General features: G+C 47.5%; 1 protein-coding gene across 2 annotated transcripts; it reads right to left on the bottom strand.

Annotated features, from left to right (window-relative positions):
* ROGDI (rogdi homolog) lies at window positions 2,555–14,702 on the bottom strand. 2 transcript variants are annotated; one of them, XM_021411780.1, is made up of 11 exons: window positions 14,585–14,702; window positions 13,166–13,237; window positions 12,154–12,236; window positions 11,144–11,198; window positions 10,388–10,468; window positions 8,093–8,188; window positions 6,480–6,578; window positions 5,889–6,002; window positions 4,633–4,682; window positions 3,985–4,111; window positions 2,555–3,435 (listed from the first exon to the last, which is right to left on the bottom strand). In XM_021411780.1, exons 1-11 carry the CDS (start codon window positions 14,624–14,626, stop codon window positions 3,394–3,396), a joined length of 861 nt encoding a protein of 286 aa, XP_021267455.1. In that variant the 5' UTR covers window positions 14,627–14,702; the 3' UTR covers window positions 2,555–3,393. The 2 variants fall into 2 exon arrangements, with proteins under 2 accessions (XP_021267455.1, XP_021267456.1); XM_021411781.1 differs by having other exon boundaries at window positions 14,612–14,639.

Genomic DNA, 14,710 nt, shown 5'->3' with positions numbered 1-14,710 from the left:
TCTGCTTGTTGTCTGTCACTACTCAGTAGACAAGACAGAAATAGCTGCTTAGACTGTCAAATAAACTTTCTTAATTACACATAGTCTGTGTTTCTGCTCTACCCTCAGCCTGCTGCAGTGCTGCTGTTACAAGATGCCCGGTCAGGCTCTTTTCAGTGTTGCCTGGCGACAGGATAAGGGGCAATGGGCACAAAATGGAACACAGGAAGTTCCATATGAAAATGAGGAAGAACTTATTTACTTTGAGGATGACAGAGCACTGGAATAGGCTGCCCAGAGAGGTTGAGGTCTCCTTGTCTGCAGATATTCAAACCCACCTGGGTGCTTTCCTGTGCAGCCCACTCTAGGGAACCTGCTTTAGCAGGATGGGGGTGGACTAGATAGATGATCTCCAGAGAGATCATCTATATCTCTATATCTATATCATCTCTATTTCAACCCCTACAGTTCTGTGATTCTGTGAATTTTTCATCTTAGTTCAGGTAACTCTTGCTCCTTTTCCAGTGGTGCTTAGAACCTCAACAGCTGAGGCCCACGGATCAGTGTCTTCTGTAACTTCAGCATCAGCAGCATCCAGACAACAACTCAGCTGCTAGACCCCTCAAAAGCAGGCAGCCACAGAATACAAGCAGCACACTTCTAACTCCATCAGAAAAACTGTAGATTAACTAAATATCCCCTGGCAAAAGGGGAAAAAAAAGGTGCCACCACAAAAGGTTTTGCTCCTGAGAGACACAGCTTCTCAAAAGGAAACTGAAAAAAAAAAGGCAACAAAAACTCTTCTCAGGAGAGGCTGACAGTCTGATTGCTTCGTTCTGCTTCAGTCGCACGGCAACACTCACTAGTGCATGCACCAGTCAAAAGCTGCCGCAGTGCTGTGGCACACACCTTGTGCTGACAAGAACTTGCTGAAATCATGGCCTGCACTACGTTTGAGTTGCACGTGCAAAGAGGGTGGTGGGCTGCCATTAGCTGTGCCATAGCAACCACACTGAGCTGCAAAAACTTGGTCACTTTTTCTTCTGCCCTCAAAGGGTTAGGGTGGAAAAGGAATAAGCTGTGAAGTCCTTATTTGGTAGATCCTTGTTTTACCTTTCCAGTCATGGGATATAAGCCCAGGGCACTGTGCCTGCTGAATTCCACTTACCTTGCTGCTATCCTGCTCTTCATCATTAAACAAGGCAGCATCCTGTGTATAGGAGCTACCCTGCCACCTAGCAGCTCCCACAACATAGTCTCTGAGCATCAGAGCTGGAAGCAGGACAGCTATTCCACTTTGCACACTCCTGCCCTTCAGAACAGAAGGAGACTGTTTTCACCAGAAGGAAACAAATGCACTGGATTGAGCGTTGTGTCCTGACAGCAGGAAGCAGAGTTGGAGAGGATGTGGGAACACTGACAGGACTACACACACTAGTGAGAATTAAGAGAGGAGCCTCCACCCACATACACAGAGGGTTAAAGACAAGTTCAGACAGCTCCAGAGAGATTAATGATAAAAGTACTCTCATTTGAGAAGCTGTTAGTGGGGAGCACACACGTATGTACTTTCCAAGCAGAAAATAGTCTGGAACAGAGCAAGGACTGGTAAATGCATACCCAGGGTCATGACCACGACTGTTTACAAGGCTAATTGACTGGAATCAGTAATGCATCTGCTATGGCATTAGCTCACCCAGGCCTCTCTACTTTCCACCTCACACTACTAACACACACAATCAGCCACAGCCTGATACTCATGTATAGGAAGTGCTAATGCCTGCAACCTGCAATATTAACATGTTAGACAAAGCACAGCACTCATGCCAAGTCCTCAGACAAGGGGCACTAACCCACTCCAGGATCCCAAGGATCTCATAATGGAACAGAAAGGGAGGTTACAAAGGAGAACACATATGCCCAGAGCAGAGATCCACAGAGGAGAAAAAAATCAAAGTGACATATGTATCTCTGGTCTCCATTCTTGGAGTTGTTCAGAAGCCATCTGGGCAACTGGCTCTGAGTGGCTTTGCTTGAGCATGAGAGTTGGACCAGATCACCTCCAGAGGTCCCTTCCAACTTCAGCCATTCTGCAATCTCTCCCTTTTGAGCAGAGAGCTCTGGATACCACTTGGACAGCAATAACATCCTGCATGCTGTCAAGACAGCCTCCAACAGCCCTGGTGTCTTGTAGCCTGCTCTGTTCACCTCAGCACACATCTAGGCTCCTGGGTAAGGTCCTCCAGCGAGGAAACCCATCAGAAACACAGGCTGGACAGGGTGAGTAGCTGCCAAGCAGGAGATAGACGATGCTTCCCCAACACAGCCAGCCAGCTCCAAGAGCCAACTCAATCTAGTCACAGTACCTACAGCCACTTCAAAACATGACTGTCAAGCGATGCTTGGAGAAGGGCTTAAAATAACATTCAGGTCAGACAGCACTGGCCTAAGAGCTACAGGCTCTTAGGCTGCATTCTCCAAGCAGAAATCCAGCGTGCACAACTAAAGCACTCACTTGTAAAAGAGCACAGAACCCTTGGCAATCTTTATTCTCAGCAAAGACAACCCACAGGAGCATGGTACATCTGAGGATCTTTATTTCACAGTTATCAATGGTTAGAGAGCTGAGTTACATACTGTAGCATTCATAAATAGGCAGCAAATCATAGTAACAATGTGGTACTCACTTTGAGTTTAATGACAGGATGTGAGACTGCACAGCTGTGCTCAAGGTACCAAGGCAGCTCCAAAGGCTGGCAATGAAAATGAAATACCACACCTGGAAAAAAACCAAGTGGCTGGACTAGGGTTTAGGAAAAATAAATAACACAGATGATCACATTGATGCCAAGGAAAAAAAGCTCAAACAGCAGCAAGTAAGAATATCCCCAAAGGGGAATCAATTACATGGGTATGAACAGAACAGATTGGAGAGAAAAGCTCTGAGCTAGTCATAACTGCAGTCGGACCAACATGCCCTGTGCTTTTCATGGTGTGTTAAATGAGTCTAACTTCATCCTTTCCCAACCAGCTCATAGTTCAGCAGTTAGTGACAGCACTGTGTGAAAATACAGCTATTGAGGGTGGTCAGTCCACAGCTCCCCATCCCTTGTAAGGTACTGGTGTTAAATTATCAGAGGTTTGCAAAGCATAAACCACACAACCCACATGAGAATGAAGACACGTGGAAGCTCCCACCAACCACACAGCATTGCTTGATGCCCTGCTCATGCATTATTCCCAGACAAGGCTACCAGATGTGTGTCTCCAGATCCATCGACCCTACCCTGAAGAGGACCACGAGGTAAGTGAATCACAGCACTCCTCACAGGCTGACCTGGACTCAACTGGCACACAGAAAACAAACAGGGTGATACTGGAAGTACTTTAAGGGTTTGGACAGTCCACAGGGAATTAATATGGCTTGTAGTTCCAGTAACTGGAGAAAACTGAGATCTGGAAAGAAAGAGAAAAAGCAGTTAAGATCCTGGATCCCCTTGACCATAGAAGAATGAGCTTACCATGAGTGCGAAAAGACTGAGCTTTACAGCACTATCCAGCATTGCACTGCAGAAAGACAGATTTGCTGCTGTTGTCACTGAAGGGACTTAGAGCCCACTGTTACTTCCCAAGGTAGCAGCCAGGTCAGCTGCAGAGCTGGAACTGAACCTTGTTCTACTGCAATCTAGCTGGCTGGACAGGTCTCCATGTCTCCTCCCCAGGACCCTGGTGTTTCTTAACATCCAGCTCACGTCCGAGAACACAAAAACTTTGACCTGTTCCTTTCCACCTAGCTCAGAAAACATCTGCCACACTACATTTACCCCAGATGGCTGTCTGCTCAGCAGTGACAGCCAGCTCCTAGGCTCCAGAGTGCTGACTCACTGCTTGTTTTTGGTCTATGTACCAACTGTACAAAGTAACATCTCATCAGATTTTTAGGATATCTGAGATTCCCTCAAAATTCAGAGTTATAAAACAAAGCTCCTTCTCTAATGCCATTACCTTGTCCTTCAGTTGCTGGCAAAGCTGCAGTGAAACTGTGAAGAAGACAAGGGCATCATTTAACCATGGGACAACGCACTCCATTTTATGGACATGGCTGACTTCATACCGCTGGTTGCCAAACTCACTGGACAGGGTAAAAAAAAGAGCACAGCTTCACACACAACAGCACAGAATGCAAAACTCAACCGTCCTCCATTCTCACAGAAGGAATCAGAACGACTTCTACATTTAAAACAGCACCTGGCAAAGTTACAGAACACAAACTCCCAGTCTACCTCCAACTGGACTCAGAATTAAGCAAAATTTAATAGAGTTCAGGTAGAAACATTATCTCTTTGCAGAGAGGTGCACTGCTGGAAATGCACGTGGCAATACCAATAGTCTGATGTTCTGCTGGCTAATGACTCTGATCTCTTGCCAAACTTGTGACATTCTGTGGGTGAGCTGAATCCTGAAAAGCCTTTCTCACAGAGTCATTAAAGAAACACTATTACAGGTAGCTGTGCAATTACAGGCACAGCCACAGAAAGTGACTCAGTTTAGTTTTTCCACTTAAACAGTTTGATTAGAGCATCTGATTCATTTGGACCTCGCCCTCTGCATCCTCCTATCACTGTTACACAGCCTTGTAGCAACTGTACTTACAACATGGCTCCAGGGTTGTGCAGAATGGATCCTCCAGCAGGCTTGAAGTTCTAGGAGAAGGCAAAGGTCATTAGGGTTTTGAGGCAGTAACCTACTTTGAAGACCTATAAGATTTGCACTAACAGCAGCTTGACAAAACAAACACCTGCTGTATACACCTGAATACTCTGTTCATATTGAATCCATGCCACTTGATCCCATTTTGCTCCTTTAGAAAACCATTCTACACAGTGGCTGAGTCTAACTTAGCTCCAGATCTTAGAATCACAGAAGTTCCCACTGAACAGAAGATCCTGAAGAAAAGCAGAAAATTGATTTTGGGAAAAGTATCCTTATGGAGGGAATGTATTTCATAAACTGTAAGAGTTTAATTCTGTTTTCATGGGACATCCACCTGACACAAAAGTACTATGTTAAGCAGAAAAGTAACCACCAAAATCCCAGTCAGAAAATCTAAGATGTGACTTCAGTATAAAATGGATTACTACAACTATGCCTTTCCAAACATATGTAAAAGTTATACAACTACACTGCAAGATAAAACACTGCCTGGCAAAAAATAATTACAACTACTCAGAGGGCTGGAGCACCTCCCCTACAAAGATAGGCTGAGGGAGCTGGGCTTGTTCAGCCTGGAGAAGAGAAGGCTGCAGGGTGACCGCATTGCAGCCTTCCAGTACCTAAAGGGAGCCTACAAACAGGAGGGCAGCCAACTCTTTACAAGGGTAGATAATGGCAGGACAAGGGGAAATGGTTTTAAGTTGAAGGAGGGAAGATTTAGGTTGGATATCAGGGGGAAGTTCTTTACTATGAGAGCGGTGACGTGCTGGAACAGGCTGCCCAGAGAAACTGTGGGTGCCCCATCCCTGGAGGTGTTCAAGGCCAGGTTGGATGGGGCCCTGTGCAGCCTGGTCTGGTATTGGATGTGGTGGTTGGTGGCCCTGTCCGAGGCAGGGGGGTTGGAGCTTGGTGATCCTTGAGGTCCCTTCCAACCCAAGCCATTCTAGGATTCTATGATTCTATGACTTTCTCCAGCGCACTGCTATTTTCTTCTTTGCTAAACAACCACACCTTGAACTAGGTTTAGAGCCAGTGTGCTGGCTGTAGTAGACCTAAATACAGACACAATAATTCAGTCACAGTCGTTTCTACATTATCTTATGCTTATAACAGTGCACCATGTAACGGTGCTATCTCTTCAAAGTAGGAGGTAAGGAGAGGTAAATAAACAAGGCTCAAGAGATGGCAGGCATCACCTTGGTCGTGCTGGGCTGTAACACATGGAGTTGGTAGACAGTCAGGCACAGCTTATTCAGGTTTATATAGAAATTCACAAGGATGTCCGGAGGCAGAGCAGGGCTGAACATTTTCTGGTGAGAAAATAAGATGTTTCTTTATCAGCGAACCGACCATTATTTCTAATGCTACAAAATCACTACCTTTTCTAAGCTATACTGCAAGTAGCCCATAGTGTGAGATATGACAAAAGGAACAGATTGAGCAGCATGCACGTAATGGTTGTTCCTTCCGCTGCACTTGATCAGACAGTATAGGCATGAGTGCTGGTGACAAAAGAGGATGGAATAGTATTCATAAGAAGAAATCATCCCTGGACAACCTTCCTGGGCAGGGAACACAACTCCTCCCTGAGAACCAGAGTCCTCATGCCCCAGGAGATACAGAACAGACAAGAATTCCGAGCTCAGGGTTTGCACTTACTTCATCTCTCTCTTTCTCTCTCTGAACAAGGGGAGGATTCAGAAATCCATTCCCACCAAAATGCAGCACGATATCCTGACCATTGCACGCTACCAGAGTGTAAGAGATTTAGTCTACCACATACTTACCGTGAGACCACTGGAGGCAATTTCTGGTAGAGTCAGAGTGGCTGGAGTGGTGAGCCGATTTCGGGCTCTTGAGAGCTGTAACATCACAGCATCCATAAGCTGTAAGATAACAGTATACTGCTGAGTGGTGAGCCCTGGACAGCTCTTGATAGCATGCTGCAAAAGGCTGTAGGATTCTGCCAGTGTTACAACAAGCACCACCCCTTCCACTCAGGAATTCAGGGACTTGCGGAGGGGTGGCTCCCACAGGGACTAGCAGACAAAAGAATGTGAATAAGATGCAGGCTGTTGGAAAAGGAGGCGTCATGGTGTCATAAACTCATGGCAACAGGATGACAATCCCTGATTCCTCATAAGTACCAATCAATCAGCAACAAATATGAGGTTTTGGCAATGGCTGAAATCATAAAGCAAGACTCATACAGTGAAACAGCATCAGCTACAAATGCTTAAAGTTGCATAAGTGCTGGGAGGGGATCAGGAAAGGCAAGGCACGGGTAGAGCTGAACTTGGCTAGAGATGTGAAAACTAACAAGCATACAAGAACAAAGAAAGATAAACTGTACTACCCCTCCCCATCTTGACTAAGCCAACGCAAAACAAAGTGCAAGGTCCTGAACCCAGATCAGGGTAATCCCAAACATGAATGCAGTCTAGGCAATGAATGGATTGAGATCAATCCTGCGGGGAAGGACCTGGGGTTATCGGTAGACGAAAAAACTAAACTTGAGCTGGTGCTCTGGGGAACCCAGCAGAAGAAGGATATGGATCTGTTGGATTGAGTCCATAGGGGGATGCTCAGAGGGCTGGATCCTACGAAGACAGGCTGAGAGTTGGGGTTGTTCAGCCTGAAGAAGAAAAGGCTATGGGAGCCCATACAGCAGCTTTCCTGTGCCTAATAGGGGCCCAGAAGAAAGCTAGAGAGGGACTCTTTACCAAGGACTGAAGTGATAACACCAGGGGTAATGGCTTTAAACTAAAGGAGCGTAGATTTAGATTAGATATTCAGAATAAATTCAACGCTATGAAGGTGGTGAGGCACCAGGAGAGGATGTCCAGAGAAGCTGTGCATGCCCCATCCTTGGAAGTGCTCAAGGCCAGGCTGGATGGGGCTTTGGGCAGCCTGGTCTAGTGGGAGGTGTAGACAACTGTGAGAACTAAGTGTTTAATGTCAGAGATTGAAGAGATAACGACTATTTATTACAAGAACAAGTATTCAAATATTCAAAACCCACACAGACACTTTCCTGTGCAACCTGCTGTAGGGAACTTGTTTTAGAGGGGGTTGGGGGACCTCCAGAAGAACCTTCCAACACCCGTGATTCTGTGATAACTACATCACCCAAGAGAGGTTGCCTCAAAACATCACTGCTGTGCAACCAGGCACTGGCTGCTTACCTTACCATTCAGTGTGACTTATAACCTCGTTACTGATGCTAGACTGGTAATAGATTCATATCAAATATGAAGTCACATAGATACTCCTTGATACTTCCAGTATTAAGAGCCAAGGCAGTAACATGCAATAAGTATTCAAAAAAAAAAAAAAAAAGTAAACAAATGGAGGGAAGAAATATGCACATTCCAGCCCAGCTAGAGTGCTTTCTCCTCACCTTAAGAACCTCTGAGCCTGTTTTGAAGTGGTAGTTTACATCTCTGTTCATAAGCAGGTAAATTGCTTGGTTAACATGGTTTCTAGCATCCTGGATCTGTAAAGGTACAAACGTAGCAGCATTAAAGAAACACCCTCTGTAATACACACAAAAAAATAGAGGTTTCCCCATCTCATTGGGAGTCATCTAAGAAAATGGTGACTTCTCAAATGTTAAGGCCATTTTCCTGTTACTACCAGATACTTGCCAACACAAACCTGCCATTGCTGTCTAGATACATTACTAGATTGCTCACTGGAGATACTAAACAGTCTGATAGCTACATCATGGATTGTCAGTAAAAATACTGCTGCTGCCCCAAAGGAACAGTGACATCAGACACTCTCATCTTGGGAGAACTCTGATCACAACCATTCAAGTAGCAATTCTCACTGCTGATAGCACATGGTAGTCCAGTCTAGCAACACGAATAATGACTTCCTCCTTAGAGCTAAAACAAATGACAAATGCCAAAGCCCTGTAATTGTTGGGGCTGAAAGTTATCTCCAGCCTCAAGAAAATGCCATTAAGCTCCTTGTGTGGAACTAGACCAAACACAGGACACAGCTAGCCCAAAGTTCTCTCAAGCAAGACTGCTTGCAGACAAGAGACAACTGTCAAAGCAAGCTTGATAGGTGTATCCCAGTGTTTTCATGGGAGCAAAGACAAACCAGAGGAGGAATACAGCTCTGGGAGAAAGTGATTTATATTCAGTTCCAGGGAGCAACAAAAGAACTGAGAGGTAACTCAGAGAGAACAACAAATGGAAAGGCAAAGCAGGCAAGTCTGTATGAAAGAGTGGCTGCTGGGAGATGGATTAAACAAGCTTGGGATATCTGTAGTTTGATACATCTACGTTACTCCTCAGTACCATCAGATTCTAGCTCAAATTTGTAGAGGCCTCCCTGGCGTAGATCCAGGCACTGGTTCCTTCTTGTCCTGGGCTCAAAGACCCGATCAGAGTCCTGCTCTTAGATAGCACAAGGCACTGGAGGTTACAGAAAGGTAATATTATAAAATCCACTGACAGTTTGTATAGAGATTCTGTAGGCACTTGAGCTACGACATCTCCAAATACCACCACTTCCAGCCTTTACATCTTCCAAGTGCTTCTGTGCAAACTATGCAGCTCCTGGCAGCACTAACAAACTCAGCAATACCAATAATGCCATTATAGGGACTTGCTTTATTTCTATTTCCCCTTGATTTTGCTCTCTTTTCCAGTCAAGTTAGTAAAAGTTTTGTGTATGCACTTGTGTTCCTCAAAAACAGACCTAAGCTGCTGTTTCTTACCTATGACTTTACCCCACTTTGCACAGAGAAACAAGACTCCAGCTGGCACCACAGGCTACGGGAAACACAACACTTCAAGATCCTCAATTTTAACCCAGACAGGACAAAGATCTCCACATAATTACAGTAAATGCTTCTACACAGAAGCATTCCACATCTACATTCCGCATCTGAACAACACTGCAACACAATTCTTCCACGTGAATGAAGGTGTTAGCTGGCAGAAGCCCATCTCCAAGACAGCAAGGCACTGCTCAGTTTGGCGTTAACAGCTCAAGCACACAGTTTTCTAGATTTGTATAAAGTTACCAGGCAGAGCATTCACTCTGTTGCCCAAACACTCGTTGCAAACTGCATTCAAGGACCAAATACACCGATCACCTAGGAACATCCAAGCCATGGCACAGGAAGGTACGTAGCACACATCTTTCTTCAACCTGTTCAGCTATGACAAGTAACTGTGGGGAATTACACCTTCAAGATCAGGCTCTACGTGAGGTTCTGAAATCAAGCATCTCCCAGCAAAACAGGGGTAGGAGATTCAATATTTAAATCCTTAACTGAGAGAACTTAGCTATGCTACAAGGGCACAGTGCCGTGAGATCTGTTCTTAGCATTAAAAAATGCTTCTGTAAGACACCAAAAGCAAGCTACTGAACCAGCTCAAAACCTTTGAAGTTGCTGTCTGTCCCTGCTTGCCTGGGCTTTAGATCCAGTTACATACTGCACACACTCTCTAAACGTTCCTTTTAAAGGATTATGAGCTCTACATAGACAGCTTTCAGACTGGTGATCTTTCAGGAACGAGCAAAATTCACTTCTTGCTCTCCAAGCACCATAATTCAATTTAAATCTATGTTTCCTCCCTTAGCTTTTGCCACAATGTAGGATGGATACAGTCCTTACTGGAAGAAAGGAGGGAGCAGATGCTGCAGAGGGGTAGTCTTACAAAGTTACCAGTACCTGCTGCAGTTTCCACTGCTTGTCTTCCCGGAATGCAAAATGCAGTAGCTGATTACTTCTGGGCATTTTCAAATTAAGGTCCTTGAAGAAAGAAGCAAACGTGTGAGCAAGCAATTCCCACACGCAGAACACAGAGGCTGCCAGTCCCACTCCATCCTGCCTCCCACACCATCTTGGCAAGCTGTTAAAAGACCTGCCATGGTCAGAACATCAGTCCTTTTCCAAGAAGATGTTAAGGATAAGTCGAAGGGCATTTAGTGTATCAAGATCCAGACAGGAAACACCATCTCACCTCCAAAGTTTGCTCTCAAGGGAGTTTGAAATTACAACAGTGCAGGTAGCAAAGGCAGAGAATCCCCATAAAAGCTGACTGCACCAACCACCATAGGAATTTTAGTACCAGTTGGTATGACTACCAACATATACCTCCATCAATTATGCTTCTTTCTTGCAGCCAAACAGGTAAAATTTTTGCAAAAAGGCCAAGTCTAAGGGTCTATAATGGTCTAAACTACAACCAAAGACATCTCTTATCCACTGCCAGTTCAACTGGCACCAAGTCTGCAGTGGTATGCCATTGAGGAGGAGGGCTCAAGATGCTGGATCTTGAAAAATTTCAACAGTTCCTGAAACATTATGGATTTAAGGCCTATTAAGGAAGAAAAAGAATACTTATTGATCACTTCTAAAGCATAGCAAGGATGACCTCTCCCACATCTCTTTGCAGTACAAAGCAGGAAGCACGGATGTACTCACAGCTTGACACAAGGCATCTCCTTGTAGTGTCAACACACCTTTTACCTGGTCCATGCTGAAGTGAGAAGAACAATAAGCAAATCTCGGTAACACAGGTCACAGGAAAAAGCAAACACCCACACACACACTGCCGGCAGAGCACTGCCCCTCCCCAGGCCATGCAGCCAGCCAAGGTCCCCTCCCTCTGGGGGTCAGCTGCTGGATATAGTAAACTCTACTAACACTTCCAAATCCCCAGCTCTTGGCATGCTAACATACACTATGCACCACCACACCCTGCCTGCCCTGCCTACAACATTACGTTCTGTTCCGAACAAGGCACATTTCATGTATCACCTATCAACACTTTGGTTGCTGTTACAAACAAAAAAAGCATACCCCAAGCCTGTTCAAAGGTCCTGCAAGATGGCTCATGCCTCCAGAGAACAGTGGGGGAGGACTGAGGCACCTGGGCTGTCAAAACTCAGTTTAGCCATACCTTACATTTCAATATGTTAGGTTCTTCAGATTTACACTTTTTAAGATTCAACTTTGGAAAAACAAGGAATAAAAGCTAGGCTCATTTTAATGCTTTAAGATTCGAAGACTGCAACTTTCAAAAACAAGCCCAAGGTCAGAGTCAGAAACTGAGCCCAGAGCAGGTCTTGTAGGTCCAACTCACAGAGCTCAGAATCAAAAGTCCCTTGGCAAGAACTGCTGACAGCAGTGCACTGATGCAGTACACCAGCGTGTGGTCAGGGATCAACGACTGTATCACAGGGCTCAGGAGGAAGCTGCAAAAGTCCCACCAAGACAGCCCCTGGAACACGGATATAGACAGACTGTAAAGTAACCTGCCATAAGAGTTTATTTTTCCGTGAGGCAAAATCCCATCTTGAAAGAGGCCCCTTTACTCCAGCAGTGCCATGGGAACTGTCCCCGATGTTTTGTCAGCAGCACTGCTTCACCACCAAAGGACAGAGGCAGCCCCATGGGGCGAGGAGTGCGGCCCCAGCAGCAACACCACTTACCCCGCCACGCTCAGCACGAAGCTCTCCTGCTTGGCTGCTCCTTCTGAGCCACCCGCTGGCAGAGCGAACCTGTGTGAGGCCTCCTGCCCCAGAGAGAGAGCAGTGAGTGCTGGAGCCCCTGGGCAGGGCTTGCCTCAGCCTGGGCACGGGGTGAGGCAGAACAACACTAGCAAGGGGCCTGGAGCAGTGCAGTCACTTCTGTGAGCCTGCAGCACCCTGCCAAGCAATCACAAGAGCACAGAGACATCTCCTGGCTCTTGCTGGGGCACCAGCATGCCATGGCTCACGCCAAAGTCACAACAGAGTAGAGCTGCCCATTGTCAGAGTGCCGCAACCCCCAAGGATCAGCCTTCCTGACTGGTTATACTGGCCGCTGACTGTCCTGCAGCTACACCTCATCTTTAAAACTAAGAAATTCTTCAAGAGCAGTACGATATATATAGATACTGGAGGTCATCCCCACCTGCTATTGGGCCATATGCTGAGTCAGAACCACTACAATCCTTCCTCCTTGGCCATCCTCCCCTCATCCCCCCATTTTTGCCCCTGCACCACCCACTATCCCCACCTGGGCAGGTGATGCAGAGAAGTGGTGTGCTGGGGGAAGGGTGGGCTCAAACGAGGAGGGCATGTGCCGCAAGTTACTGCATGAGCAGAAGCCTGCTAGCTAAAGGTTAGTGTACTGCTTCCCACCCTCACATGGCAGATTTCTTGGAAGACTCAGATTCTCTGTTCCTGAAAACATCCATGCCCCAAGCAATAGCCTGGGACACATGCCTGGCTACTTCCACACATCCTTCCAAAGCAGCTCTCAAAGTCAAGAACAGAGCAACCTCAGCAGAGCTCAGCTTCATCACGAGTCCCCAAAACCAGATGCCAGGCAAACCTTTGGGACAGCGCAGGACACAGCTGACGGCTCTTTCTGTGCACTCCCTACTGAGATTTCTCCTCACAGCGAACAGCAAACAGGCAAACTCACAGCACAGAGACGCATTAAACACATTGCCCTTACCTTCAAAATATCCTGCAGCTGTTTCAAAACAGCATGGACCTCTTCCTGTAACAGCCATTTAAACTCTTCCTCCTACATTGCAGAAAGACAGCAGCAGAAGCATTAGAACTATTTGCCAAACACTGGAAATAAATCTAACTGGCATATGAAAATGATTTAAGTTGTAAGTAGACTGCAACGTATGCTATCCGTACATCATGTCATTAGGAGAAGAAAGATCTTTTTTTCTGCTGGATGTGTTCAGAGGCCTTGTTCTCTGCTTCCCCACCCCAAATGAGTGAATTGTCCGCACTCCTGTTCTGACTTTAACAAAACAGAATTCGCACAAAGCGCCGTACCAATGATCACACCATTAAGAATCACAGAATCATTAAGGTCGGGAAGGACCTCTAAGATCATCTCCACGGTTCTTGAACACCTCCAGGGGTGGTGACACCCCCACCTTCCTGGGCCTGAGCACTCTGTATCCATCCTGAACCTCCCATGGCACAACCTGAGGCCATTCCCTCTTGTCCAATCGCTGTTACAGAGAGCAGAGGCCGACCCCCAGCTCCCCACGACTCCCTTTCAGGGAAGCACAGAGAGCAATAAGGTCTCCCCCGAGCCCGCTGCAGACTGGACGGGGCCCTGTGCAGCCTGAGCTGGTGGATGACCTTTAAGGTCCCCTCCAACCCAAGCCGTTCTGTCACTCCACGATTCCATTCAGAAAATCGTTAGATAAAGCAGGGAACGACGCATACAAGGCACAGAAGAGCTGGACGCTCGCTCCCTTGTAAGAGCTGGGGAAATTTCCGCGTGGAAAGTACTGGAAGGGAATGAGCCGAGCACGCTGCCCACAAAGGAAAAAAAAAAGAAATACAATAAAATAAAAATCCCAAAACCGTGGTCCCAAAGCCCAGAGCCTTCCGCCAGGTGACCCACGCTGCGGGCCCATCGCTGGACAGCTCTGCACGGAACGGCCGCGGGCTGCGTGCGGCACCGCCGGCTTCAGCGAGGTGTAGGTGGGCGGAGGCGAGGGCACGGGCAGCTCCGCTTCACAGCGCTCCTCCAGAAGAGCTGGGAGCACACGCACAAGGAACGAGGGCTCTGCGCTGTCAGCGCGGCACCTTCACCCTCTGCAGCGATCTCTGTCCTTGGGGTCCTCGAGGGGCCCCGGCAGGGACCCCCAGCAGCACGAGGAGCGGAGGGGGGACACGCGCGGCCCGTCCCGGCGGCGGCCCTCACACGGGAGAGCACCGCGCCCGCCCCGCAGCGACCACGGCCAGCTCGGCCCCGTTAAAGCGCTTCGAGGGGGAGGCGCTGCGGCAGGACGGGAAGGGACGAAGCCCCGCGGGGACCCCCGTAGCTCCACCCGCGAGGCCGCCCCGCTGCCGACGGACACGGTCACCGCGGCGGCTCCGAGCCCCCGCCCGCACTCACCAACACCGCCCGCTCCGCCGAGCTCACCATCGCCGCCGCCATCCTACCGCCAGCCCCGCCCCTAACCTCCCCTATTGGCTGTCGACACCGCGTCTATCCCCGCCCCGCCTTCCCTATTGGCTACCG

The sequence above is a fragment of the Numida meleagris genome, chromosome 13, assembly GCF_002078875.1.
Source record: "Numida meleagris isolate 19003 breed g44 Domestic line chromosome 13, NumMel1.0, whole genome shotgun sequence".
In the NCBI taxonomy this organism is placed as follows: Eukaryota; Metazoa; Chordata; class Aves; order Galliformes; family Numididae; genus Numida; species Numida meleagris.
The sequence above is the reverse complement of the archived record's forward strand: the minus strand, read 5'-3'. Positions and strand labels throughout refer to the sequence as shown.

Excerpts from the sequence above, each read along its gene's own strand:
- ROGDI (XM_021411780.1), bottom strand. The coding sequence starts at position 14,626 with ATGGCGGCGGCGATGGTGAGCTCGGCGGAGCGGGCGGTGTTG. Across the intron at positions 13,238-14,584 it reads CGGCGGAGCGGGCGGTGTTG|GAGGAAGAGTTTAAATGGCT; the intron begins GTGAGTGCGGGC and ends TCTGCAATGTAG. Across the intron at positions 4,112-4,632 it reads CACAACCCTGGAGCCATGTT|TGAGTTTGGCAACCAGCGGT; the intron begins GTAAGTACAGTT and ends TACCCTGTCCAG.